The sequence below is a fragment of the Drosophila melanogaster genome, chromosome 2L (assembly GCF_000001215.4).
Source record: "Drosophila melanogaster chromosome 2L".
Lineage (NCBI taxonomy): Eukaryota > Metazoa > Arthropoda > Insecta > Diptera > Drosophilidae > Drosophila > Drosophila melanogaster.
Genome location: NT_033779.5, coordinates 8,644,556 through 8,672,267, shown reverse-complemented (window position 1 = coordinate 8,672,267; position 27,712 = coordinate 8,644,556). Strand labels below are relative to the sequence as shown.

General features: G+C 39.7%; 1 protein-coding gene across 7 annotated transcripts in view; it reads right to left on the bottom strand.

Moving 5' to 3' along the window:
* Positions 1 to 226: 226 nt before the first annotated feature.
* Positions 227 to 27,712, bottom strand: part of Sema1a (Semaphorin 1a) — a 129,895-nt gene continuing 102,409 nt past the window's right edge. The window contains exons 6-23 of one of the 7 annotated variants that reach the window (NM_001201803.2): positions 27,046 to 27,241; positions 18,059 to 18,163; positions 17,273 to 17,361; positions 16,896 to 17,037; positions 16,444 to 16,565; positions 16,287 to 16,367; positions 15,762 to 15,907; positions 11,904 to 11,986; positions 11,694 to 11,837; positions 11,509 to 11,620; positions 10,980 to 11,122; positions 10,781 to 10,909; positions 9,622 to 9,829; positions 9,133 to 9,403; positions 9,017 to 9,070; positions 8,048 to 8,110; positions 6,750 to 6,822; positions 2,254 to 6,232 (exon numbers count right to left, since the gene is read on the bottom strand). In NM_001201803.2, coding sequence (NP_001188732.1) covers positions 8,099 to 8,110; positions 9,017 to 9,070; positions 9,133 to 9,403; positions 9,622 to 9,829; positions 10,781 to 10,909; positions 10,980 to 11,122; positions 11,509 to 11,620; positions 11,694 to 11,837; positions 11,904 to 11,986; positions 15,762 to 15,907; positions 16,287 to 16,367; positions 16,444 to 16,565; positions 16,896 to 17,037; positions 17,273 to 17,361; positions 18,059 to 18,163; positions 27,046 to 27,241 — 2,037 coding nt within the window. In that variant the 3' untranslated portion in view covers positions 2,254 to 6,232; positions 6,750 to 6,822; positions 8,048 to 8,098. Of the gene's footprint in view, positions 6,233 to 6,749; positions 6,823 to 8,047; positions 8,111 to 9,016; positions 9,071 to 9,132; positions 9,404 to 9,621; positions 9,830 to 10,780; positions 10,910 to 10,979; positions 11,123 to 11,508; positions 11,621 to 11,693; positions 11,838 to 11,903; positions 11,987 to 15,761; positions 15,908 to 16,286; positions 16,368 to 16,443; positions 16,566 to 16,895; positions 17,038 to 17,272; positions 17,362 to 18,058; positions 18,164 to 27,045; positions 27,242 to 27,712 lie in introns of all 7 variants that reach the window. The other 6 variants (NM_135399.5, NM_001201802.2, NM_001273337.1 and 3 more) reach the window with 6 other exon arrangements.

Genomic DNA, 27,712 nt, shown 5'->3' with positions numbered 1-27,712 from the left:
TGTATCCGAGATAAACTCGCCTTTGCAATGTGTTTGTATTTGTTTGCCAAAATTCATAAATATATATCTATAATATTCGATAGATACACAACTCAACTTACTTTCAATTAAATCAATCGGAAATAAGTATGAAGGAATTTCCGAAAGCAGACCAACTTTTGAATGTGAACTTTTATTAATTAAGACCCAAAATTGTTAAGGCTAATAGTTGCCCATCGAGCATAATAAATGTAATTCAGTATGATTAAAACGCATTGGGGAGTTCGTAATATAATATTCTCTATATTTTCATTTTTATTAATCATTTTAGATTCCGTTCCCTCCGTTTTGTTTTTTTTTTTTTTAAGTTTCATTTTCAATTTCTTCTTTTGCTTCGGCTTGTTCAGTATGTATCTATAATAATGTGTTATAATTAAGAATCGTCATTTCATCTAAATATTTCAGTTATAATAATACAATATAATAATCATTAATAATATGCGGTTTTCATTAATCGATTTCTCTTATTCGCAATGCATGTTCAACTTTTGTGTGGCTTGCTTTTCAGAATGTATTCCGATCCGTTTGGTTTGTGTGGAATTAATTGTGTCTCGGACCAAATCTTTGAGCTCGTGTCGTTTTTATCAGCTTCAGTTTGATTATTTCGTGTCTGAGACCGACTATCTCTTATGTCTCGCAGCTTACTGTACGTTCAAGTATGGAAATCAGAGTTCTAGGAAAGCTAAAAGCAAGTGTATGCATATATACTTGAGTCTATATATGTATATACGTGTTTATATATATTCTTTCTAGGTATTTTAATCTCGATTATGCTGTGGCAGTGGCCCAAATAAAACAAGAAGCCTCTTAATTCAAATCCAAATTCGAACTTAAAAGTAATGTGTCAAATTACGTATTTTGTTTAGCAGCTTCCCTACGATTTCAACTAACCATCGTGCACTGAGAAGTATTATAAATGCAGAAGTTCCTTCTAGGTAGGTGCACAATTTGAACCTGGCTTGAGATTGATTGGTAATGGATTTGCCTGCGTTTTGTGTTAGGAACTTCTTAACAAATTTACGACTGATGAAACTGAAAATTGTAACGAATTGCTCGTTTTTTGTTTGTCAAAGATCGTTTACCCAAAAATGCACGTTAATTAATTTGTCACTGAATCAAAGGTATTCACTGATTTGTTGCTAGCTTTTGTTTCTTTTGTGTTTTTTTTTTCTTGTATATTTTGTAGCTCAGTCTTTTTACTAACAATTTTTTGTTGTTCATGTTGTTGTTGTTGTTGTTCTATATAGCTTCTTCATGCTGTAGATTCTCGATTTGCGGTGCCGTTCTGATTTATGATACTGCACATGCCGCATTCATGAATAATTAAGTGTTGTGTATTAGTTTCTGAATCCAAAACTTGACGAATTCCTAATGGGATGTTGTGTAGAGGAGATTTCTATGGAGGAATTAGAAGATAGGGCAACCATTTCGCATGAACCGTTATCGATCTTCGTATCTGCTTAAGAAGATCTGGGGCTTATTTGGGTGCACCCTATCTATTAGCGGATTTAAATTGGGATCGGGTCGGGAATTCAATTCATACAGTTTAGTTCGCATCTGAGTTCATTCATTTAAATGGCTTGCTGTTAGCTCTATAGTTGCTTGGAAGTACCGTTTTGTGTCTAACTTTCGTAACTTATTTGGTTAAATATTTGTTATTCGCTTTGGGGCTTTCATTAGTTTGTTACTCATTACGTTCTTGCGCTACATATTCAACAATTTAAATTTATCCTTACGTATTTGTAATCGCTAAAGAATGGATAACATACTCGTGGCTCGTATGCTTTGATAATACCTAACCGATAAGCATTTCTTTAGGATTGTGTATGGTTTTGGTTTTGGGTGTGGGTGTGGAAAGGAAATCAAATGCGTGGGCTTACTTTGATTGAGTTAGGGATCTGATCTTGTTTTGGTTGAATGAAGGATTATTTATTTGGTTGGTAAAGTATTTACAAAGATTCGCATAATAGTATTCATATGGGTAATGCATACGTTAGGCTTGTTGCGTTATAAAATCTTAACATAATTATATAAATTGAATTCATGAACTCGCTTTACTTTGCTGCATTGATGGCCATCAAGTAAGTAAAATGCATCGATTACGTGTCAGTGTGTGTTCGTCTTTATTCTATTTGCATAGAGAGCTGGCTACTTAGAGATTAAAAAACCAAACGGAACCGGATATAGTACAGAGTTTTTACGCTTACTCTAAATCCGCTCAGTAATCTGATTTTCTTGATCTGTAATAGTTCGCTCGATTTCACAAAACATAATAATACAGTTCATAATAATCAAGTTTGTGGTAAATGCCTTAAACTAGTTAGTAGGTATTTATAATGTAATGCCTGCTCGTAATAATATCTATCATGTAATCATTAATATATTTTTTTGTTTCATATATATTTATATTTATTTTATGTAAGAAGCACTTGAATATATATCGTTTTTAATGGAAAATGAAAACTTGGGTGTGTGGTGTCATGGATTCGTGGATTCATGTTTTCATTTTTATTTTATTTTACTTTTTTTTGTGTCGGTTCCTGCTTTCTGCTCTAGCTTTTAAATGTTGCTTGTTGTTTATAGTTTAATAAGTTGCTAATTAGCAAATATGAATGCGCTTCTACCATCAGAAGGTAATAATTGTTTTTGTCTTATTCGGAGAAAGTTAAAAATCGTTTTCGTTTAGCTTATAATTATCTTTAAAGTATCTTCAACGACGTCTAGTGATCACCATCATCGTCAACCCCAATTTCTGATGTTCTAAAAAAGTGTCTGAGTTGGCTTACTTCACAAATGTTTGCCTTTCGCTGAAAGTTTTAAGAAATTTATATATATATATGTATTTTTTTTGTGTTTTTGCGCTTGAATTTGCCATTTCCTTACTGAGTGTTTTTAATAAAATACTTTGCTTAAATCAGTTATTTTTCTTGTTTATTACTTCTTTTTTTTTTTTTTGGTTTTTCGTGGATTTTTTAATTTAAAAGCATTTCTAGAGAATCTCTCTTCTAAAGTATCTAATAAGTGTATGTATATGGGTCATCTATATTATGTATAAGTATATATTTACGGATTCTCTGATCTTGTTACTGTTGTTGCTGGTTTATGTGTGTAGGCATGATTTACTGTAAAACCTTTCAATTGCAGCCTGGCTTCAAATTACAATTACATGTTAAATTTGCCTTGTATATTGAATAATCGGTAATCGGCAATCAGTTTGCTTGTATATATGTAAATGGTAAAGTGTATAAAAGTTAATGATCTGATTCAATTAATACTTGTATGCAATTGTATAAGTAGTTGATGTAGATCTAGAATTAGTTCAAAACTCTAGTGTATTCCTAAGTTTTACCATCAGCTGCTACTCTATGTGTCTGAATCTCATTTATATTTTTCATATATTTTTTCAAGTGTTTTTATTGCTTTCAAAGTACTCGACACTATTTCTTTAAAGAAAAAGAACACAATAATAAGGTGTATAATTGAATAACTAAATAATCAGAAACAGTAACCTTAGTGTTACATAGTTTGTTTAGAGGTTTAAATTGCTTTAAATAATATTTTTGTACAAATAAAACGAATTAAAAATATACACAAATAACTTTAAAAACAAATTTTAAAATCACTCGTATCTTTGGCTGTCTAAATGTAATCGTAACAATTTTACTTGGTTTCTATGCGTTTTTGTTTTCCGCTGTTGATGATCGTTTTTCGGTTGTATACATTTTGTCAAAAAGTAAAATTGCATATAAAAAGCATTAAATTGCAGCTGCAAAAAGTATATATTAATCAATATATACGCTTACGTTTCTGTGTGGGTTTACTTTATAAATCTACTGCTTTTTATGGATTTTGTTGTTTATACATTTGCTTTGATTTAGATATTTCTACGCTTTTTTACTCGTTTTGCAACGCAAGTTTCCAAGTTTGATCGGATGATTTTAATGTTTCTCATACAAAATATTGAGTATCAATTAGCTTATCCTATTTCTAATATACTTTAATATGAGAACAACATTAGCAATGCCCCTAGTGAAAATATTTTCAAAAGTTTTGTTCTGCCCTCCGTTCGTCCAGTCTATAATACAAACCCTATGTGGCTAGGCTAAAGTTCAGTTTTAATGCTTTCACTAAATTTTGATCGATCACTTCACATGAAATTTGTGTATCCCTCTTCATGCATATAAGTATGTATGTATATATCTATATATATATTCGAATATATACAAAGATAGCGAGTTGTGTTCTCGTGTAAAGAACTATTCTGAATCAATGCAAACAATAACAACTAAACTCAAAGTGGGCACATACCCAATTATGGCACATATCGCACATACTGCAGATCGCACTGTACAGATCGGTTGAATAATGCGTATAGTCCTGTACATAATTTACATGTTCCTATAGCAGACTGAAGCGCTGGAGTCTGAAGTCTAAAGAAGTACTATAGCTTGAGGCTCTGCAAATGAAATTGACAATGGAAAATGCACTCGATGGATTCGATTTCGTTGGGAGCGCTGCATCGCGTTTGGCAGTTCCAGTTCCAGTTCGGAATGAATCCCGAATGCAATCCCCTTATATTTCCCAGATATCTGACGGCTTATGACTAATTTGTTTGCCCTCCTACTATTTCGGTAATTCATTTCATTTGTATAAATCAGTAATAAGCGTTTCGTTTTGTTTTGTTTTCTCATTGTTCTTAACCATTTGTTATGACTTTCTAATTTTATCTATTTTAAACTTCTCTGGTTTAAATGCAAAAAATCTTGTATATCGTGTATACTCTATTCGAATAAGGTTTGCTTAGATTACGTTACGTCTTTCCCATCTCTAGGATTAATATTTACAACTGTTGTTTTTTTCTTCTCTAATCGTAATTAACAATATCAGCTCTAATTTAGCGTAGCCGATCCATGTGAATCGTCTATGAAATCTATTGGTATATATAGAGTCATATATACGTATGTTATGTTATGCTTGCTTGTGTATACTTAGCAGATCGGGGAGTATGTATAAAGGCTATATAACTATAAACTTCGTGTATAACTTCTCTGGCTTTTTGTGTGTAAGTAAATCCCCATCCAGTTTCTATCGCTAATGAATGATCTTTTCGATTGCTACTTTAAGTTTTAGGGAAGGGGGAGTGATTATTCCTATATCTCAGCGCCACGTTAGAAATGAGTTGTGTGTACTATTTGAGGTAGCAGAAAACTTCTCTAAAGCGTTCTTTAAAAAATAAGAACATAATTACGCATTTTAAAATTGAAGTCATATTCAAAATATGCAAAGGTGTTAAAATTCCGAATCAAAGTGTTTCTGCTATCTCATTGTTGGTCTGCGTTCTAGTACATCTCGTTCTCATCCCAGTCGACCGATTGCAGGACCAGTTTGTCGAGCTCCTTGGAATCGCCGGAGCTGCTGTTGCGCCTGCGCCGCTTCCTTTGCAAATGAGCCCACTTCCGGTTGAGTTGGGTGGCCATTTGGGGTGCGGCAAACATGGCTGCTGCCGCCGCACTTAACTTTGTGGGCGTGATGGCGCTGCTGCCGCGTTGGCCTGCCGAGGCGGTGGGTGTGGCTCCACCTCCGGCTGGACTCATGCTGAACAGCTCCCTGTTGCCAAAGCGAAATCTACGAGGCGGCGGTAGCGGCGGCGATGCAATCAGATGCGGAGTGTCGTAGGGCGGCGGCGGTGTGATCATGGCCAGGGATGAGGTGTCTTCGTGGTCGTGCTCATCATCATCGTCATCGTCCTCATCCCCAAAGTGGAAGGTGGCCGCATCCGAGTGGCGTTCGTAGAGCTCATAGGAGGGCGTCTCAGCCAGCGGCGATTGCGGTTGAACTGGTGTCACGGGCATGGACTTGGCATATGTCCTGCCGATCATTGGACTTCTGGCGCGTGGCTGTGCTGGGGGCGTGGTCGGACCGGGTGGCGGAAGCGGGTGCGGGTGCGACTGTGGGTGTGGCTGGGCGTGCGTAGACTGGGCCTGGATGAGTGGCATCGATTTGGTGTTGCATATCAATCAATCACGGTAGATGTAGCTGCAGTTCTTGGGGCTCTCCTGCGGACTGGGACTGCTGGAGGGCGGAGCCGGACTGCTGCTGCTGTTGGACATTACGGGCGAGGAGCCAGAACTGGAGTGCGGCTGCTGCGACTGCTGCTGCTGCTGCTGGGGGCTATTCGAGCGGTGTTGAGTTACTGCAAAAGCCGGATGGCACACGGATTAGTTGCGAAATATCGACTTGGCATGGGTGCTTGGGTGCATGTTGCATCGATGCTTGGGATAAGAGACACATACGATGGCTATGTAATGAATATTTGGATACAACATTGAATCTGCTGCAACATGCACATAAACACTCGCACACACACACACACATTGTTAAACTACTGGTACACGTATTAAATAATATATATATCAAGGTTTGAAAGAGAACAAATACAGCACATAAATTATGAAATAACGTGTGGTTTTACTCTCAGAAAATAGTTCAAACATAAGAATTCGATTTCAGAGAACTGTCCAACCCATTCGGGTCTTGAACTTCAGAGATCGAGATCAAATCTCCATATAGATGGAAAAGAAAGACCTGACGACAGATATATAAAATAGTACTTTCAAAATGGGTGTTTGTGTGGGTGTCGGTGTCTTTGGGTTCTGTGGGCCAGTCAAGTAGTTACTCTAACTTAATGCAACTCAGGATTTTGGACTTACCAATGCCATGACGGGGCGGCTGTCTTCTTGCGCGACCAAGACTTCTGTTACGTGTGTTTGTGTTGTTTACAGCCTATGGGGTTGGAGTGTTATCAATTTCTCATCTTTTATAGTCAAAATAATATGTTTTTATGTCATTGTTGAATGAAATCAAACACAAGAAACTATAATTTGCTAATTTGCTTGAATCTAAGAAAAAACGTTCGCAATCAATTTTTTGCTCTCAAATGTTGCAAGGCAAATCCAATTTCAATTTGTATTCCAAAAGTGTGGCTCTATGAACCGAAATAAAGATCTGATTACAATTTAACTATTAGTGTACCGTTTTATTTTGGATTTCTGGTGGGTTAATGCAATTTCTTCCAATTAATATCGGGTCTGAAGATTTTAGTGGGCAAGCAATAAATGAAATAATATGTTTAGCATATACCATATATAGAAACGAAAGTAAAAAAGTACATGTATAATGGTTGGATAGTAGTTAATATCGGGTTTTACGTTATATTTGTTTCTTAAATATCAAATGTTCTCTAAGATGCACACACGCACTTCCTATTGTTTCAAATATTTTTGAGGTATTTTTGTGTAATCAATTGGGTTTTTTTTAATCGGGAGTTTGGCGCCCATGCAGAAGAGTTCAAGCGGTTCAAGGGGATTCAGGCTTGGTGGGAATTCGGTTCTGGTAGGTGGGTATATCGGATGGCGCCATATCCAACTAGACAACATACACACACACACACACACGCACATACTCTCAATCACGCAGCGGTCAAACAAAGGTTGAAGGAAGCGCTGGCGTTGGCGATTTGCGAAGCGAGTTGGGCGCGGGATGGCTGACTGGGCTGGACTGGCCTGATTGAACGATTGAGCGATTGATTGATCGATAACCTTTTTAGCCATTCGAAAATGTGTAATGTGGAACAAAAATGATGTTTGAGTGAAGAGAGAAGGAGATAGCAAACAACAAAGCTTCTGCAACAGTGCCTAAGTATCTATCATAAATGAAAACAAAATTTTGCAGTAGTGCTCAAAATTCGAAATATATTTATGCATAGAGTGAGCGAAATCGGGGAGATTTTGAAAATTACTTTTTGCCTATGGAATTTCGGTTTAGCTCGTTGCGAAGAGAGCTTCCGTATTGCAGCTTTTGAGCAAAATATTTTCCAGATTAATAATTACAGCAAACGAAAGCCCACCAAAGAAACGTAAAACAATAAAGGACCGAAAGAAATCAATATAAATCATAAAGAACTGAAATAAATAAACTGAAATGGCTTTAGTTATAAATAAGTATTTACCATATTTTGGGTAATTAGTCCCTGACTGGTTTCAGCCGCCCCACTCCCGTCTCAAAGGTAAACCTAATGTAAAAAGGGGAAGAAGAATAGAGAAAAGATAGAGATAGATTTTTCGGTATTTTTGTCTTTTTATGTTGTTCTTAGAATGCAAAAGTTAGTATCGATAGAAAGAGTGTCTCTTTGAGCTGAAGTAGAGTGAGTAGTCAGAATGTAGCTGTACAAATGCTTAGATAGAGATAGAGGGTACTAAGAAAGCCCTGCAGAGATCCAATCCCACTTATCTGAACGATTGGTGTATTTCCAGCCTTAGGACAGAACCCGAAAATATAAGCTATGTTTATGGAACGAAGATGGTAAATGAACATGCTGTTGATCGTGAGTGATGGAAATACGGGTTAAATTATGAAGAATTTGATGAAACATAGATTATTGTTCAGTTTAGACCGTGATAAAATGCCACACACCCCAAGAAAAGAATTATATCCGTTGTTCTTATATTAGTTTGAATAGTGATAAGTGTTTAAATAATAGATAAACATGCAGAGGTTACGAATAAAAGAATAAGATCACAACAACATTAAACTACAATGTTAACAATATGGATTCGGTAATGATAGTATATGACAGTGATGCGACTTGGTGCTATATACTTGTTAACACACACATAGAGGGAGTGATGGTTGGGCACTCGCACACACTTGAACACAAAAACACACAGATAGTTAAGGTGAGGCTAAGAAATACACCAATCGACGATTGTGTGAGGAGAGTTCAATCAAATACAAGCGCAGCACAAGGACTCTCGATGGGCGAGCAAGTTAGTTTAACTAATGTCAATAAATGTCGAACAACATCGAAAAGAGCGCAATGGATACGGTTAGAGATTAGTTGTAGTACGATACGATAGTCGGAAAATAAAAACAAATCGGTCTGCTCTCCCAGATCGTTATAAATGCTGGATCAACTCACCTTCTTGACGCTGCGGGTGGTGGAAAAGCCATCGCCGCGCCTGTAATTGTCGCCCTGTGGATGTTGAAAATTGTTATAAATCGGAAATGGAGCATCATATAATTCATAATACTGACCATCACCTGGTGGGAACGCAGTGTTCCGAAGTTGTCGCGACCACGATACGACTGTTGGGTGTTGTAGCCGTCGGGCTGGAACTGGAAGAGGGTCTCCGAGTTGGGACCCTGGTGCATCTGGTGCATCGGGGGCTTGCGCAGCGTGTTCTTCGGCGAGTGCATCTTATTGGGCGGCGGAGGCTGTGGCAGGAGCACTGGCTCCGCATACGTCACCTCCTCCACTTGGGGCAGCAGCTTGGGCTCCTGCTGGATGCGACAGGACGAGGGGAAGCTGTGTGGATGAAAACAGGGTTATTAAATAGTATAAATACGCCGGTGAAAAGATCTGAAGACTGTTATAATTGAAGCGCATGACCATAAAGGGTAGGGCTACTGGTTAACAAAACCATTGCCTACTTATTGGCGTCGAATTGTTACCGGCAGTGAAGAACCGATGCAAAATCACGTCGAGTAATCCATTCTACTTATTTAGAGTCAACCTATACGCACCTATTGACATTCTGCCGCTGCTCGAAGTACTCGTACTCCGTATCCGGATACGGCAGATTATCATCCTCGTCCTTGTGACAACGGCGACCGCAGAAGTAGCCTGTAAAGAAGCCGACCAGCAGCGAAAAGATCGAACCGGCCAGAACGGCCATCACGAGGGTCTCCACAGTGTACTGGGCGTTGATTATATCTGCAGATATTTGGGGACCTTCGGTTAGTACATATTCAAGGGTCGGATTCAGTTCGTTTCGCATCGATACAATGTGCATTAGGCAAAACATTTAACAAACATTCCAAATCACAACAAATATGTAACAATATTATTGATTTGGTTTGTTGTTTCAGTGTGCGTATCGGGTTTTATGGAGGTTGGTCCATTATGGCAACGACATCAATAAACATCCAAACATCGAATTTAGAACGCACGGTATAAGGTAATTGCACGGTAATTGTTCAGAAATCATAATGAAAGAAACAAGAAAAATATGAATAGGAACAGTTAGTAATCTTGTACAACAACGAGAATTCGACTTGAAAAGGATTTTACATTTAATTAAAAAAATATAAATGTATTGAATTAAAGTCTTGGTAAATAGCTTATTACGAATATATATGTATATACAATGAAGCAAAGTCAGGCAAAATATTAAGTATACGTACATTCAAAAGCATTTAAGATTAGTAAGTTTTTTTTTTAAGAATATCACTCAGAGTTAAATCATATTAGATTAATTATTATTTAATAGAAACATTAGTATTCTTCAGCAAATTTAGTTAATAAAAAATGATCCTTGTCTTGATGACTTCTTATCAATTACTGCCGACGGTGGTGGTGTATTGCACCTGTATTCCGGGCTTACAAATAAATTGCAGCTCATAAAAAATAAATTCGATTTAGATAAAATGCAGGTGCAAGACACTTGAATGACATAAAGTGCCAACAAGCCGGCATTCGGAGTCCGCAGTCCGGGGAATCCCGGCAAAATGAAAATATGATTTGCAAGGTAGACAACACGGAGTAGAGAACAACAAGCAAAAGGTCGAAGTTCGCAAAGGAGGTGGGGCAAAGTGACAAGCGGGTACGTGCATAATACAAAACGAACAAATGCAAAATAAATATGATGGAAAAATATGCTGGAAATGCGTTTAGGTAAATCACCTTCAAAGTTCTTATCAATATTGTCGATTATTTCCTGATCCTTGCTCTGGCGTCGCGAATCCAATAAGTCCATGTCGTTGCGGAAGCCCTTCTGCTCCCCAGCGTTGGCATCCTTTGAATTGATTTTGCCTGCACAACCAGAATAACGTTAATCTCGGCACTCTTGGCCAGTCTGGACTCGGTTTAACTTGGCACTCACCTGAGGGGCAGGCCGCATGCTGGCCAGTGGCCACATTCTGGTAGAAATAGTTCTCCTCTAGCCATCGGGGAGCGCCGTGGGAACGGCACTTGCCAGCGATTTTGTCCCAGGCGCAGTACGGATCCTGCAATGCGACGCACTCGCTGCGAACAGACGTAAAATTGTGGATAAATACGTGCACTCAGAAAAATGGGATATCTAATATGTTAAAGTGAAGGGCTAAAATGAGTACCATTCAGAGACCTAACTTGAAAGATCTGAATACATTTCATATTATTCAGATTGCATTTCTCAGCATTTTTTGTTTATTGTATTTAAATCTGTTTGTGACAATATTGTGCATGTAATAAAGTCAAGTGTATGCCCCACGAATATACTGCATATTGAGGCTGTCAAGTGTCTGACAGGCGACACGAGAGTCACGCAAATTGTTACATGATAATAAAAATGCCATTGTCTGGAGTTGGTTGATAGAGGAGGGTTGTGGACTGAAAGGAGGGGGTGTGGGGAGGTGCGGCAGTACACTCACCTGCAGCTGGTGATTTTGTCATTGTGACAACGATGCAATTGTATGGCTACCACCTGACTGTCCGTCACAATGATTAATTTACCATCGTCGTAGCTGCCATCTTTGGGTTGATCTGCGGGGATCAGAAAAATCGTTTGATTCCACCACTTGCTCACATAGTCCTTTTGGCCAGAAACTCTACTTACCGTACTGCATGGTTCTGACTATCTCCAGATTGCGTATGGGTTCACTCTTGGTCAGGACATCGATCTCCTCGATGACTACAGAGGTGACTTTATCCGCTGAATCGGCAGATTCGGCATTCACTGACTTAATAATCTTTCCATGATCTGTAGCAACATATGATTTATATTATTATAAAAAATTTCTAAAGTTTATTATATATATCTACGCACCTGTGCCCACAAAGATAACATCATAGGTCTTGCCGCCAGGAGTTTTAATCTGCGCATCTACGGCGATTTGAGTGAAGCGGTATCTGCAAAGGATGACACGAGATTAATAGGGAGAAATGTATATATTAAATGTCGCGCATATTTCTTTTGCTTCTTAATTACTTTTCCCATTTGATTTCATTTCTATCTAATACTGCTTTTTTATCAACGACTCTGGTTGTCAGCATCCAAATGGTGGAATGAATGTCAATCCATGTTTTCTTTATTTTGCGACATTGTATTTCGCCAGTTCGCCTGACAATGGACGTATGTCTGTCATTTCGGTTAGATGTCCATTAATAATGGACGGATGCCAAAATGGTCCTCGCTGTCGGAATGTGAAGGAAAAGTCTGTGGCCAACTGGATGGCTGGTTGGCTGTTTGGTTGGCAGGACTGTTTAGTCGAGGACTTGAACAAACAACTACCAATGCAACATGACTGGCAACACAAGATACATACATACAGACGGCAACGACTGCTGCAACAGCAACAAACTGTTTGTGTTTTTATGGAAAAAACATATTCGAAACAACAACACAAGTAGATGATATAAAAACGAAAACTTCCCTCTGATTTCACCGCAAAAACGACGCCCCCCCGCCGTCTGCCGCCAAAGCCCGCGTTGTTGCAACATTTGTGGCCTGGTCCATGTCCATTGTTGCTGTCATGCCTTCTGCCTCGATTTAAATGCAAATGCCCGGCAGCTGGAATGGGCCACCAAATGGGAGATGGGATCTGGGAATTGTGCTCCATTGCTTTGCTTTTTTATTGTTAATTAACTAATCTTGTTTTCGGGACTTCGGCTTGTGTGTGTGGAGCAACAATTTCCAAATTGCTCAACAATTGTGCAAAAATGCATCGAACAAAGTTTTCATTTGAAACAAGTTAAGCGTGGAATTTAAAATTAAAATTTTTGCCATGTCAAACCATTTGGCTGTAAGCTCTTTGATAGCAATTTAATATATACTTTTCAGAATTTAGTTTAACTACAATTAAATGCATAGTTCGAAATTTTGGTTTTCATTATAATATTTCTATCTCTATTTTGAAAGGAAACTTTATTGCAGAACTCTGGAACATTTACTTAACAATTTGGACTAACTAGTTTTTTTTTTAGGTTTGTAATTTTCAAATATACACAATTTTAAAGCTGACGTACTTCATGAAACTTTAGCATATGCAAAATAAATATGTGAACAGGAGAAGGGGGAAAAAATGCTAGTACAGGACCCAAGAACACGTCCTGCTCCGGGTCAAAGTCCAAAGTTCTGGCAATTGAAACTTGCAAAAATGTTGCCAACTTTTTGTATCGCTCCGATGAGTTCAAAGGGCGACGATGACGATGACAGCCAACTTGCCAGACAAATGGGCGGTACACAATGGGCGGGAAGTTGGTCGTCATTTGTCCACCTCTCTTGGACGTTGGACTAACCTGGCAGTGAAAGCGATAAGAACACGTTAAGGACAATGCGATATCTTGGGACAGGAAGATGCAGACGGGATATGGTCAGCCAGCTGGCTGGAATCGGTTGAATATGGGATGCTTCCGGTCTGCGTCCGGAAACAATTTGTAACGTAGCCCGAGCTGGTACATTCAACTTTTGTCGACATTTCATGAGTACGGGTACGGCTTTCAACTTGCTGCTAACTTTCAGCACTCTGCCTCTGCTTGCTGTTCCACTATGCAAATTATTTGCCTTTTTTTTCCAGATTTATTTCGACCACGCCCACCCAACCGCCCACGCAGGCAGCTGGCACTCGAGAAGCGGAAATGGGATGGCCAAACGAACGGAATTATAATAAATTTATGTTTTGCCCAAATGCCATAAATTCTGTAGAATTTTTGATTTGATTTTGTCATTTGCGTTCAATAAATCCCCCACATTATCCAGCCTATCATATCGACGACGCTCTCGTTTTGCGGCATTTCGCCCTGATTTCAACTCGAGAATAATTTATGCGCATTGTTTGTGCCGAATTGGAAAACATGATAAATGAATTTGCCCAACAAGCTTGACTTGGCTCAAAGACTAAGCGGCCAAGAGCCGAAGGGAATTAAAAGTAATCTTACGCTGGCTGGTGACAGAAAAGCGAAATGTTGAATGCGCCTTTTAAGTATTTAAAAACTTGAAAAAACTATGTTTTGCTAATACGTTTTCCAGCCTAAGTTGACCTTTTGTGCCACATCTTACATCTTATAAATATTGCCAATTAATTGTATTAACCAATTACACACATCACTTGCGTTTTAAATCTGCATTTGAATGCATCCTTGCGATGATTAAATATTGACTTGTCCTCAATAAGGCGGATACATCTGTGACCCAGTTAATAAATTGATTTATGGACTGGCGATGACGCCTAATCATTGCGCTCTCAAATATGAAATCTCAGTTTAAGAAAGTCGGATTTAAATCAAGACGAAGTCAAAAAGTTGACGTTCTGCCATATAAGAACAGCTGAGCCACAAAATGAGAAAAGAAAAAAAACGCTGAAGTAACTTTTGCGCATTTTTATGGCTTTCAATTGAGTGTCCCGGGGTCTTGATTAAATTCCGATGCACGCCCGCGTACTCGGGCGGAGCATCCGCTGCTCCAGTCCCCGAAAATGCAGTGAGTCAGTTGCAGAAAGTGGCCGCCCCATCACACCCAATGCACCCACTCCACGTACATTTGTTGTGGTGTGCTCATGTGGCACAGAAAATGTGCGGATGTGGAAGTGGAAGCGATGCCAATGCGGATGGGGATCAGGATGGGGATGCGGATGCAGGAGCAGGTCCGCAGACTGCGTTGTTGCTACGTGTTCCATATTTCATTCTAATTTATTCAGTTGTGCATACATATTTTCGTTACGGGTTGCCTCCTCAGCGCATCCATGCATTTCCTTCTGGCTGGCTCGCTTCGTTTGCTTCAAACTATCGCAAAGGCAACTGCAGCTGCCCCAACCACCTGAGCTACCATTTAGGCACAGTGGTTCTTGCTACTCGAAAAAATCATTTTGTCATTGAGCTAGTTGAGTAATCCTTGAATTTTGATTACACATTCGAAGGATGAACTATCCAATAGGATGTTATAATAAAAATTACTTTTCCTTTAGTTTCTTTTTCACATTCCATATATATTTTGTGCAAATATGGTTGAATATGCCCAACTGTGCACCAGTAACTCCGAGTCGCAAGTGGTGCTCAGTGGCTCGCCTATGATTTAGACCTCTTTAAAGTTTCACCACTTTGCCAGCACACATCTCGGCGCTTTTCGCCATAATTGTGGCTCAATTACATGGAAAAGTTACCAAATTGAATTTTTAAATTCTCCCTCCGGCCAGCGAGATGGCGAAATCGCTGGCAAATAATTTATTGCAACAATCCACCCGTTTTCTTTCCGTTTGCAGTTCAGGTTGCAACGGTTTACGGTTATTTGCGCTGACTAACACCTTATCGAATTTCCATAAACTGAAACAGATGCTGCAACATGGAGGGAATAAACCCAAACGATGGCAAATCAACGGCAGGATATGCTTGTTGAAAGCCAGTAAGTTTGAGCATTTTGTGTGCGACGACAGACCCAACTGTGAAACTCATGAATTGAGCGAATAGTTTAAGAGTTGCCACAAGTATATGTTATATGTGTCGTGTGTTTCAAAATCAACTACAACCACGAAACCAGCCGAAGTTGGCCACTTTGTTAGAGTACGGATTTATTTACTACCCTTTTGGAGCTCTGACATATCTCTCGCACCGGAAACGGAAATGACGAAAGCAACGAAATAAGGACCACGTGCATATATATATATACGTATGTTGCCATGCAGTTACTCACATTGTGCTCGTCCGGACCAAAATCGGTTGACTGAAAAATGCCGGCACATTCTCGTCCATTAGCGAATGTGTTTTGATGAAGTTCAGTGTGGGATCCGGAAGCGCTCTCGAATCGTTGTGACAGGAACCGGGTCGAGGATCGGGTACCTAAAAAAAAGAACGAGACATAGAAGGTATAAAACATATTGAAAGCATAAAAATTTCCAATTTTGTTTTAAACTATGTATATAAATAGTCATATATACTTCAATAACTTTAAGACGATTCTTTAGTTACTCCTTTGCTGTGCCAAATCCTTATGGCAAATGAAGGCAAACCCCAAATCGATGGCGACATGTGCAGTCATCTGCTGGAAATTGGCGAAAGCATTTGGAGATGCAAATGCAAAATTTGTGCCAAGCGAAGAATACATTTTTATGGCAAGCCGGCCATAAGTCATAAATTTTCCAGGCAACAGATGTGCCGTAGTGCAGTCACACGAAATTCGGGATTTGCGATTTTCATGCTCAAGAATTGGAGCTCTTACCTTGGCGTTGTTCACTGGCAGCCAGTTGGAGTTGATGCCAGTCTGCTCCTTGAACTGACCCTCAAACGTATCGGCAATGTCCTGTGCGGTGAGAAAATGAAGGTAACAAAATTTAATTTTCCATTTCACGAAACAATTCGGTGGCAAGGAAACTCACCTGGAGGGCAAAGGCACAAACCGCTGAGCCGGGAATTGAGTTGCTCGGCGTGTTGAAGACTCCGTAGATCAGTTTCGAGCTCATCGAGCCATACTGTCCCTCCACCAGATTGCTGGCAGATTCTAAATGTTACAAAAATAATTAAATATATTATATAAGCTTAGCAAAATATTGATTAAATATATATCAATCAATCACGATAGTCATTTAAACAAAATCAATGCATTATTTAACATATTTTCTGCAGTTCAACTGTTTGCTTTCAATTATAAATATTATTTAAATTTTATTTTGGTGATTGGCAAACGGCAATTTACTAATTAATATTCTAAAAACTAATTTTAGTTGGATGAGCGACGCTGTCATTTTTAATAACAAACGTCAGATACACTTGTTCATTAACACAGCAAGATTCAATTCATTCATTCATTTAAAGATAAAGATAAACTTACGGATTTCATTAAAGTAGAAAGGATAATCGCCGGGAATGGAGCAGTTGAGGCGGGACTTGAGGAAGGATGTCCAGCGGTTGCGGAATCGATGCGGGCCACCTTTGTCCCATTTGCAGACGCGGGCAACGCGCGAATAAATCGCCTGAAAAGACCATCGAATGATAAGATATTAATTCAGCTCAGCTTGGGGCTAGCAAATGTCTGAATGCTGAGGACCAACAAATGCGACAATCTGCGGAGCATAAATAATCCCAGCATCAGCAGTTGTTTTTTGTCCAACTTTGATTGTATCTTCGCCGCGTTTGATTGCATTTGCTGATGCTCGTGGCCCAAATCGATTGGAAATCTCTTCGATTGGATGTTGCACGTGTACTCACCTTGCCACAGTTGATAAACTCAACGGCGGTTTCCCGAAAGAAGAAATAGACAAAGTCGCCCTGCGTAAATGAGCTCACAAAGTTCGGGGCTGCGAAACGAGAAATGGCACATAAGTTTGGTCATCAAATTTTATTTATAGTTTTCAAGATTGTAAACATTTTTATAGCTGTCAGTTTTCAAATATTGTCATATTCTATGAATTTATGATGGATATTGGCGGGTAATATGTGACGTCAGTCGGTGATATTGGTTTCATGGGTTCATTCTTATGCAAAGGTTCTGAATAAACGACGTATTTCAGTTTAATGGTTAAATTAAAATTCAGTAGTGTCCTAAATGACAAAGTGTAAATATGTTAATTTCAACCATAGCACAGAGATGAAATGGAATTGAAATTGAAATGAAACCAAAAATTTCCAGTGAATCACTTTGGAACCCTCAAGTAGTTGTTTCCAATACGGGCTATTTAATATGAATTATGAAGTCTGTCGCACATCTTCGCTGGTAAATGACAGTCGAACGTGCCATGTCGGTTCGGATTCAGATTCAGTTAATGGAAGCCGAACATGGCCAAGGCCCTTGAAATATGCAAAAGGCAATCGCGGGGCCATCGTAAACTGACATTCGACAGGACACCATGGACACCAGTCATGGGCGGCGGCATACTGGGCTGTGTCTGCGTATCCAGGACTCGCACTGCGCTTATAAAACGGAAACGCCATCCTGACAGGGTCCATGACATTTTCAATTACCACAAGTGGCTACAAACGCGCCCAGGAACTTACCGTTGAGACTTAGGCTATCGTACTGCTCGGTCTGCAGGGGCTCCCGGTAGATAATCGGATCGCTGCCACTGAAATCCGCCACGGTACCGGAATACAGTTCGTTGTCTGCAAAGAGAGCAAGGATATATACAATCGCTTGTTTTAGTAAACTCTAATACTTTAAGACATATTTTTGCTTTAATGGTGGTCCAACAAACACAGTCGTTTTCGGCATTAAAATGTCACAGATAAATGACAATTACGTGTAATTCTATTACCTGCACAAAAGTACTGAAGTACTTGTTCAATTAAATTGTACTACTACAACTGCATCTATTATGCATTAAAGAAAATTCAGCTCGGATATTATAAAGTATTTGTCAATTGCTGTACATCGGGCACAAGCCCGACACACATACGCCCTGTTGGCGAACTAAATGCTAGCCGACAAATTCCATTAAGCTAAACGACAACATTGAGGGGAGAAGTTTGACATGTCTTCTTGGATGGCATTGAATGCGCCTGCGGCCACATTGAGAAGATAAATGAGATTTTCTTGTTTTTATTTTCATTCTGTCGTTTTTCGTTTTGATTTTTGTTTGTGCAGCGAATTGGCTCGCGCTTGTCAGAGACTTTGGCTTTGGCTTTGTCCTTGCCGAGCTCCGGCAGCAATAAAATAAAGACAGCCAGTGAAATAAATATGGAAAAACAGAATCAAACCCGAACAATAGCAAACGGAAATTCCGAGCTCCCGCTTTTTGTCTGGCCGGAAATGGCTTTGCTGTCTCGGCATCGAAATCTCAGCAACTCCAACCACACAACTTGGCACAGCAAACGTCAAGCGTATGTATATAATATATTTTAATATCTAACAAGAGTCGTTTTATTCAAATAATGCCTAACTTATCTTTAATTATTGTTACTACCATGAGTTATCTATTTAAAAAGTATATACACTTTCTTTTTCCAGTAAAATGTTCACGTTCAAAACAAATTACTTTTCAATGCTTGATGGTCGATCTCTTAGTTAGTTTTGATTGATGCAAACCATGTAGGCGAAATTACATGTTTATTTTTACTAAAGAATAGGTAAATGAGCGATGGGTAGCAACTGAATAGAATTCCATGATTATGGCCTTGCAAAGTTGAGCGCATTGTGATTTTGGGTCGTGTTTTCGGTTTGGCCTATGATGGTCTTTCAGTAATCTATCAAATTTACAATGCGGCACGTGGGCGTGGCAGGTACACTGAGGGGCGGAATGGAAAATGGGAATTACGTGACAGGAACGTGAGCAGCAAAATGTAAGAGGGCATCCGTCGAACGAGGAACAAGCGAGTGGCACATTAATTTAACACAAAGCCACATTAAAAGCGTCGTCTGCAACAAATTAATTTTTGCCTTCGACCCCGCCAAATACTGCTCCTATTAGCCATCGTCGGAAGAAGAAACCCTCTGAATCTTCGACAGGCGAGTGCTTAAATTAAGAGGCTGTAAAAGTCACGCTGTGAGTGAAAAGTAAAAGTGGGTGGGAGTACCGAAAAGTCCTTTAAAGGACTGGGGCTGCCGTAGTCAAAAGTGGGGTTGCTAGAGCAGCATAAGGGGGACAGGTGGGGCTAACGGCCAATAAAAACAATCCCCCAAGTGGAGTTAATGGACAGGGACTTTTAAATCAAAAGCATAAAACCTATTTGCTGAATTTTAAAAAAAAGCTGACAAAAAACACAACCTAAATGCTTGAAATAAAATGTTATTTTACTTTTTCAGTTAAAAAAAATGGTTTTTACATTTTGAAACCTCTAGAATTCAACTCATTTAATTGATAATAGTCCTGCACGACATTCGAGTTTCGTGTTCAAAAGCTTGTAATGCTGTAAAAAAGAAAGAACTTTTGCTTAAATGCTTGTAATTAACAATGAGAATGCAATTAGCATAGCGATCGATGGTTGTCGTTGTCGTAGTTGTATTTAGGATACTTTTTGGTTGAACTGGAGCTGCTTTCTTTGGCCCTCGCTAACAAGGTGCACAATGGGAAAAGGACGTGCCCCCAGTTCCCCCCCCCCCCCCCCCCCAGTCACCGCAGGCAACCGTCGAACTGTCGCAACATCGACAGGACACGAAAAGTTGCAGCTGCCACCTTTGGCCTTCGCTGTCCTCGCTGCATCTAATTGGTTTTTGTTTGTGTGTGTTCTTTGCCCTGTCTCTTTCTCTTTCCACGCTGTCTTTCTCGTTCTCGTCATTATTTCGTGCAGGGACGTTTGCTTTTATTGTTTGCTCATTATAACGCCAGTTACCTGACGACCCACGACGTCCAACCGACCGCCCAGGACTTGGACTTAAAATCCGACTCAGACTGAGGCTTTGCGAAGTTTTCCGCATTGCAGCAATTGCCCGGGCTTAACTCATTTTAAATGACAATCTAGCGTGCAAAAATTATGCACATCGTCCATGTCTGTGCGCCATCTCTTTTGCACACTGCACCCCTCTATGCGCTTCTCACAAAGTCTTGGTCGGCTTGAAGCGTTTTTTTCGCCGCTTCTGACTGTGGCATAAAGTTCGATAAACTCTTTAAGTGATTTAATCGATTTTCTGGGCTAGTCGAGGAAAGCGGAAAATGCTCTTTAGAGCGACGGGAACAAGGCGTAATGAAAGTTCATCGCGTTGACTGCGGCAATTTGCATATTTTTGCATGTTTTATTATGCGGCCAGCATACACACACGCGCACACGCTAATACATAAATTACACTCATTTTCAATGACAGGACGTACAGGGATAGAGGGTCGAAATAACGAGCGCACCGTCGGGAATCGAGCTGAAAAACGGGTAATGCTTTATTACCGGTACGTTGTGTTTTTAATATTTGATATATCTAACACACACACTCGCGCCCAACACACACTTATAATTGCCATTTTTCAGGGTCTAAGCATATAAACATTGCTTTTGGCCCTTGTTTAATGCCTTGAATTACGTTCATTCATGCCTGCATATGTCGAGTGCGAGGCCCTTAGTTAAATAGCCCACTTAGGACTAATTACCCTCAACCGTGCCCGCTTACATTATGCATATCAATGCATTCCTAGATGGACCTTTGAAGTACAATTGTCTGCTTCGTTGCAATCCGGTAAATTGCTTAATTTTGTGGAAATGGCCGGAAACATAGCGTGGCGTAGGATAATGTTTGTCAAGGTACTTTAGATGATATTTAGGCGATTTGCAATATATTTATACTGGACAATCGATTATAGTATTATAAAGACTTATCCTTTACTTTGTGTAATTAGTTTCAAGCCATGTAATGTCGGCTTAAACTGGCAAACCGATCGATTCTTGTTCGAAATTTTGTATTATGATGGGACTTTATGCCATATCAATGGGGTTAATTACACTATACGCCTGACCCACTTTGAAGAGTAAGCTATCCCCATCCTAAGCCCTCTGACTTTAATTGCACAGGCTGGCTGAGTGCCCAGGGAACACATTCTCTTTGCCATTTTTGTGTGTTATCAATTTTTGGCTGTAATTACATTTCACTTGTACTCTTATAGAAATGCAGACGCCGGGAAATAACGAGGGAGGAATAACGGTTGAAAAGTTTTGGCAACATGTGCGCTTCTCTGTAGCAGTTTCGCATTTTGCTCCACTTTCATTACTCTTTTGGGCTTTTTGCTGCTTTTGGGCCATCTTTGTTCTGGCGCTGGTGCTTTCGAATTCCTAATGTTTTTGGGGATTTTGAAAATTTGGCAATTAGCTTAATTCGCTTTTTATTGGCGCACCGCAATTATCAGCTTTTGGTCTCCCTTTGGCCAGATTTGCATTTCCAGATGCATCTGCTGGGGATTTTGCATTGTGCTTATAAACGATCGAATTAAAAGTTAATGTCTTTCCAGTCTTTTCACCAAAATGGATGCTTAAGAAGTAGTTTGGGGAAAATGTTTCCAAGCATAAGCTTGGTTGGTGTGGCATCTTTTCACTGAGAGCAGCACTTCAGTGCGTTTCTATTGTAAAATGGCGGACAGAGATTTGGCAACTTGAGAAACGTTCTTCATTTGTGTTTCATTGTTAATGGTATGTATGTCGTTTTTGTTGCGAATTTAGGAACTTTGACACTAACTACCTTGTATTGTAATAGTTTCTTTGAAAAAAATACACATGAAATATTCCGAATGAGGTGCTCTCAAATGGGCATTTCAAAAACAGTTTAAATTAATGGGAACGGAAATTGAAAGTGAAAACTTTACGTATTAGCTGAACCTTTCTTTTTAACATAATCTTATGTCCCTATTTCAAGGATCCAGTGATTTTGAACTACGAAAAGATGGTCTGTCCTCTTGGCCTCATTTTGGCAGCTAATTGTTTCTTGTAATGTTTTTTTTTGTCTTAGGAAATAAATAGGAAAAAGGAACCAAGAAAAGTCCGCGCATTGTCCGCTTAAAAGGGTCACAAGCTGTGCTTGTTTGGGGTTATAAAGCTTTTTTTTTGCGAACGTTTTCTCTCTGCTTTTCCGCCATTTGGTTTATTGTTTGGACTTTGTTTTCGAGTACATATTTTACTGCAGACTTTTTTGCCGGTTTTTTTTTTCAAGAGATTTTCGAGTGCCCTTTTAGGTGTGTGTGTGTGCGCGCTGGTGTCCTTTTTATCCTTTGCAGTTGTTAGACGGTCATTTAAACTTTTGGCTCTTAGCAGATTTCATTGTTTTTAATGAAACTGACAGTTGTTGCTGTCGCTGGTCTTGTTTTTTGACTAGCATAGTTGTTGCTCTCATTTTGCATTGCACCCGCACTTTGACCAGGGCTATCCTTTTAGCCGGCTTTGGTTTCCAGATAACGCGCCATTTGTTTTCTTCTGGTCATTCGCTTAAGCCAATTTAAGTTGGCTAAAATAAATTAGCTCTCCTTTACTTTTTAACGAGCCCTGTGCGCACGGTCCAAACGACCCAAAACATCAGTAAGAATAACCCTAAGAAGCAAATGATGCGAGAGAATGGTCCTTAATTATTAAATAAATAAATTAGATCATTTCAAGCAATCCCACTTTTCTCGACAAAATATTGCTTAGTACTTCAGCTTTTTTTGTGTCATATAATTTACTTCAAGGCCACGATTCTAAAAGTTGAATTATACAACTTATGAATTATCTGAATGACGTTCCCCTAGGTGAGCTTAAAATGCGGAAATAAATTATTCGAAATCAAAAATTTAATCGATGAGAGGGTTGACTTTAAAGCGGTCGCAAAGGGGAAAAAGTGCCAACGTGGTGTGAAATTGAAGCGGTTTGTGCGATATGCAAATGCAGCTTGGAACCGTTTGGCAATGGTGTTCCCGGTTCACAGGTCACCGTAAACGCCATGTCCTGCCGAGTCCTTGACATTTTTCGGCGGCGCCAATGTCCAACCAGCCCCTTTCTGTCCCCTCCCCCCCCCCAACCCCTGTTGCCAACATTCGTCAGCATTTTAATCGCGTTTGTGCATTTGCTTGGAAAAGTCTAAAATTGAACGCAAGTGATGGCAATTTGTACGCTTCGCTGTGCCTGAGAATCCACGGACGTGCAGAGGGAAAATTCGAAGGACACCGGCGGTGGAGTGGGGTTTCAGAATTGGGGAGTGTGCCGAAATTAATATGCGTCGGCTTTTCGAGGAACGGGACAAACTTTGCCGGCAAGGGATTTGGCCGCTGTTGGCCATTTTGCCTCTTCTTTTTTGGCCGGCAGCACAGCAGCGTTGGCTCGTGATTAATGTGGCAAATGCGCAGTTATAAATTATTTATTACTATTCTTCGCATTGTTTCCTGAGGCGTGTGCGAATTGGTAAGACATTTAAGCCATATTTTCAAGTGCCACAAAAGGTCAAAATGGAGGTTGAAATCAGCGTGATAGCAGTTTAATATTCAGAGCAACGAAATGCGGGAAAAGCGGTACCATTATTTTGTAAAATATTGACACATCTCAACTTATCGAAGCCTAAAGGGTTCAATCAAAGGAAAGTCCAATAGGTCTTAGGGTATTCAAAAATAGCCGATTTTAAATGATTTTTGGAATCTTTGAAAGATTGCTTTGAAATCTTGCTTATTGTTGGCTTAATTTTTCCAAACTCAGGATTTCTCATTGGAAACTTTGTTGACCCATTCTCTACTTTATGTTCAACAGTTCTCGCTCAAACCCTTATTCCAAATGAAAACATTTAACAAATTAAACGACAAAGCCGGCTAATACGTGTTTCCTCTTTCCATTTTCTCCGGATCTACAAAATAAGAACTTTTTGCTTTTCCATGTTTTTTTTCCCTCCTGTTTCCTCCTCTATTCGGTGTGCTTAATTTTTTATTGGGAAAGTTTTGTACTCGCTGGCCAATGTCGATGGGTGACACTGTCAGCGATTGAAATTTATTTCGCATGCACTTTTTAAATCGAACAAAAATAGATGCCTTCCGCCATATTGAAACACCAGGAAAGCGAACAGGATAAGGCGGTTGGAACTGGACTCGACTGAACTGAACTGAACAGAACAGAACAGAAGTGGGTGGCTAGATGTCGTATATTGGTGGAAAAAGCAATTGAAAACTTCATCATGGTTACAACAATATTTTTACAACGAAATTGGCACAAAAATGTGTCCACGAACTTTTTGCGCAAAGCGTTAGAAAACTGTGGCCCACTGTGGACAAGAGGGGGGAGGGAGGCTATAAAATGGCAGGGTGGGGGATACAACTTTTGTGCCAGTTACCGACCACGCCCACGTCAGCCCATGACATCAACGCCCTGTCACGAATAAAAACTGAATTGATAACATTTTTCAGCTTGTTCTGGTTTTTCGGCGACTTTTTTCGCTTGTTTTTTTTTTCTTTTATTTCTGAATGGAAACTTTTCTAGACTCGCTGCCATTGTTGTTGTTATTTAGTGCACCACCATGATGGGGTTTTTTTTATGGTTTGCCTCTGTCCGGGCAATTTGTAATCTAAACAACATGGCCCAGCTAACCGTTCCCCAATCCGCGTCGCATATCCTTAAATCCTGGCAAGGCGAGCGCTGAAAAACTGACAGCCAGCAAATGACTAAAGACGCAGCTCGTCGGTTGGCGGGGGGTTATATGTAAAAATGTCGATTTAATATTAGCACCATGAAGGGAAATCAAAGTCGAGAAGAAGAACAAAGTGGAGGGGCCGAGGGAAAACGCCTGAAAAAAATTAAAAGCTGCAGCGGATGAGACTTGTTAGTGTACCTAGTAGTGAATTCTTTGCTTTAGTCATTTATACATTGATTTAAAATCAGTTCATTCGTGATTGCCAAAAATGGTGGTCTCTCTACGGAGTAATCTCAATATAACCCTCCACTCAATCTACGTACAAATTCGATATACCCGGCAGCACAGTGGAAAGTAATGGGCGCAAAAATGGCTGCAAGCAATAAAGAAAATGGCGGCTGACAACAGCTTCAGGTTTGGCTGCTTCTTTTTTGGCCAGGATGTGGCAGCTTGTTGATGATAAACTCTTATGACCCACATTGGTGAGTGGTGGCGCGCGGGGGTTACGGGCGTAAAAAAGTGTGCGAGTTGCCAACACACTCGTGAGTGTGTGTGTGTGTGGAAGGAAGAAGCACACACACGTATAGCAACACACACTCACGGGGAAGGCAGCTGCATCCGGCGGAAGTTGTGGCAACACTCGGTGCCCTCTCATGCCGACGGACCAACAAAACCTATCACACACACACACACTTTCAAGTTAGTTATAAACGTTTATCAATATTATCTATGCCCGGACCCACTCCTACTTGCTCTTGGCAAAAGTTTTCGCTGGCTGCAGACAATGAAATGCAAACAAATCACTGCGCGAAAACTTCACAACATGGCGGCAAAGAATGTCGATTTATGGGTGCCAAGTGGAAATATTATCAAAACTATGACTTTGCAGGCGCTAGAACATGGGTGGTGGGATGCAGTGAGGGCTTCAAAATATTTCCCCAACCGTCGCAAGCGCCAAATGCGCTTGTTTATTGGCTGAGTTTTTGGGTTGCACGAGTGGCGAAAATAAAAGTTCATTCTATATGCACGGCGCATTCAGTGTCACTAGGAGAAATGTAACTTTATTTTACTCTGCACTCCTTTTAAGTTGAAATACTTAGAAAAATAACAGTTGGAGAGGGCATAAAGTCAGGTTAAATAATAAGTATTTACACACTTGAACTAAATCCAAATCGTATGGATATTAAACCCTTTCATTCCATATACTTTTAACGAGTTTCTTTTCACACCTGGTGGGGCCATAAATTTCAATCAAATATCGAGTATGTAGGTAATTTCGAAATCTTTTATCAGTTTTGGGTTGGTAGAGAAATATATTTCGCACATAATTTGCAGTTGTCTGCCATTCGGCAGCCGAACAATAATACTAAAAATTTATCATGCGGCTCCCCTCGTTCACGAAGTCAAGCCTGAAAAAAGCGGTTGCGCAGCCATCGCATGATGAATGACAATTTTTAAGCGATTTATTTGCCTGGGCGGTGGGGCAATACGATGAGTCTACTCACAGTCACATTCCTTGCGTTTTTCTCTCTTATTGCAAATGGCGATAACAGCCGGAACAAAATGGACAATTCGCATACAAAATGCTTGTGAACAATAAATTATTCGAGTGGCATAACAAAACGGGAAAAAAACCAAGAAGGCACAAAGAAAAAGTATTCACAGCTGAATTCGTTGAAAATTGTTGATATGGACAACGGGGCGTATGCGTGTTTTTTTTTGTTATTCTTTTCTTTGACCTCAAAATGATGCATTTTAAATATATAAATTGCATCATCAGAGTACATTGTTATGTTTTTAGCGCAGTTAGGATCATTAAAAGTAATCGGTTAATGAGTTCTTTATCTTCATCACAACAGGCAAATTACACATACGCAGTGTTGTTCCTGTTCTGTTTTGCCCTTTTATTTTATTAAGTATCCTTCTTTGATTTCTTAGTTAACTGTTTATTAAAATTTTATATTAAAACGAAACTAAATTTTAGCACACTTACCGGCCAGCACAGAGGTGGAGTTGTGACGCGGATCGTAGGGGCACACCGCCTGTCCGTTCTTCGTGGCCTCCAGCGTGTAGTTGCTGTCACTAATGATATACGTGTTGCACATGGGCCGGAACGAGTTGGTGCCACAAACGAAAAGGCGACCCGGCGATGGCACCACCATGATGCGGATGTAGTTCTGGCAGGCCTCCTGAAAATGTTAAAGTTTAAGAATTTAAGCGAATGGACTCTAAGGGTACTTTAGAAAGAGAAGTAAAAAGGACTTCTAAAAGGCATCTATACTCTATTAACAAATATTTTGAAAAGTTCAACCAGTTCGCTAGTTATTAAGTAAGGTCATTTTGCGCAATAATATGTGTGTCCAAAATGGTTAAAGAGGTCACAGTGTAAACATATTTGCTCTGCTTTTCCACTTCCAACCTATTTTGCATAAATGTTTTGCAAATTGTAATATTTGATGCGTTGCAAAAGCACTTCGAAAGCAAACAATGAATGTTGCCGGGGCGGTGCACCTGCAACTCAATAAATATTAAAAGGCAAATGCGCAACTTGCTCCCATTTAACAGGAGAGGAGGAACAAACTTTTCCCATAGTGGTGGAAAATTGTTGCCTGACATTTCCGGCGCCACTACAAATACCAAAACCCACCAACCTCCCCGCG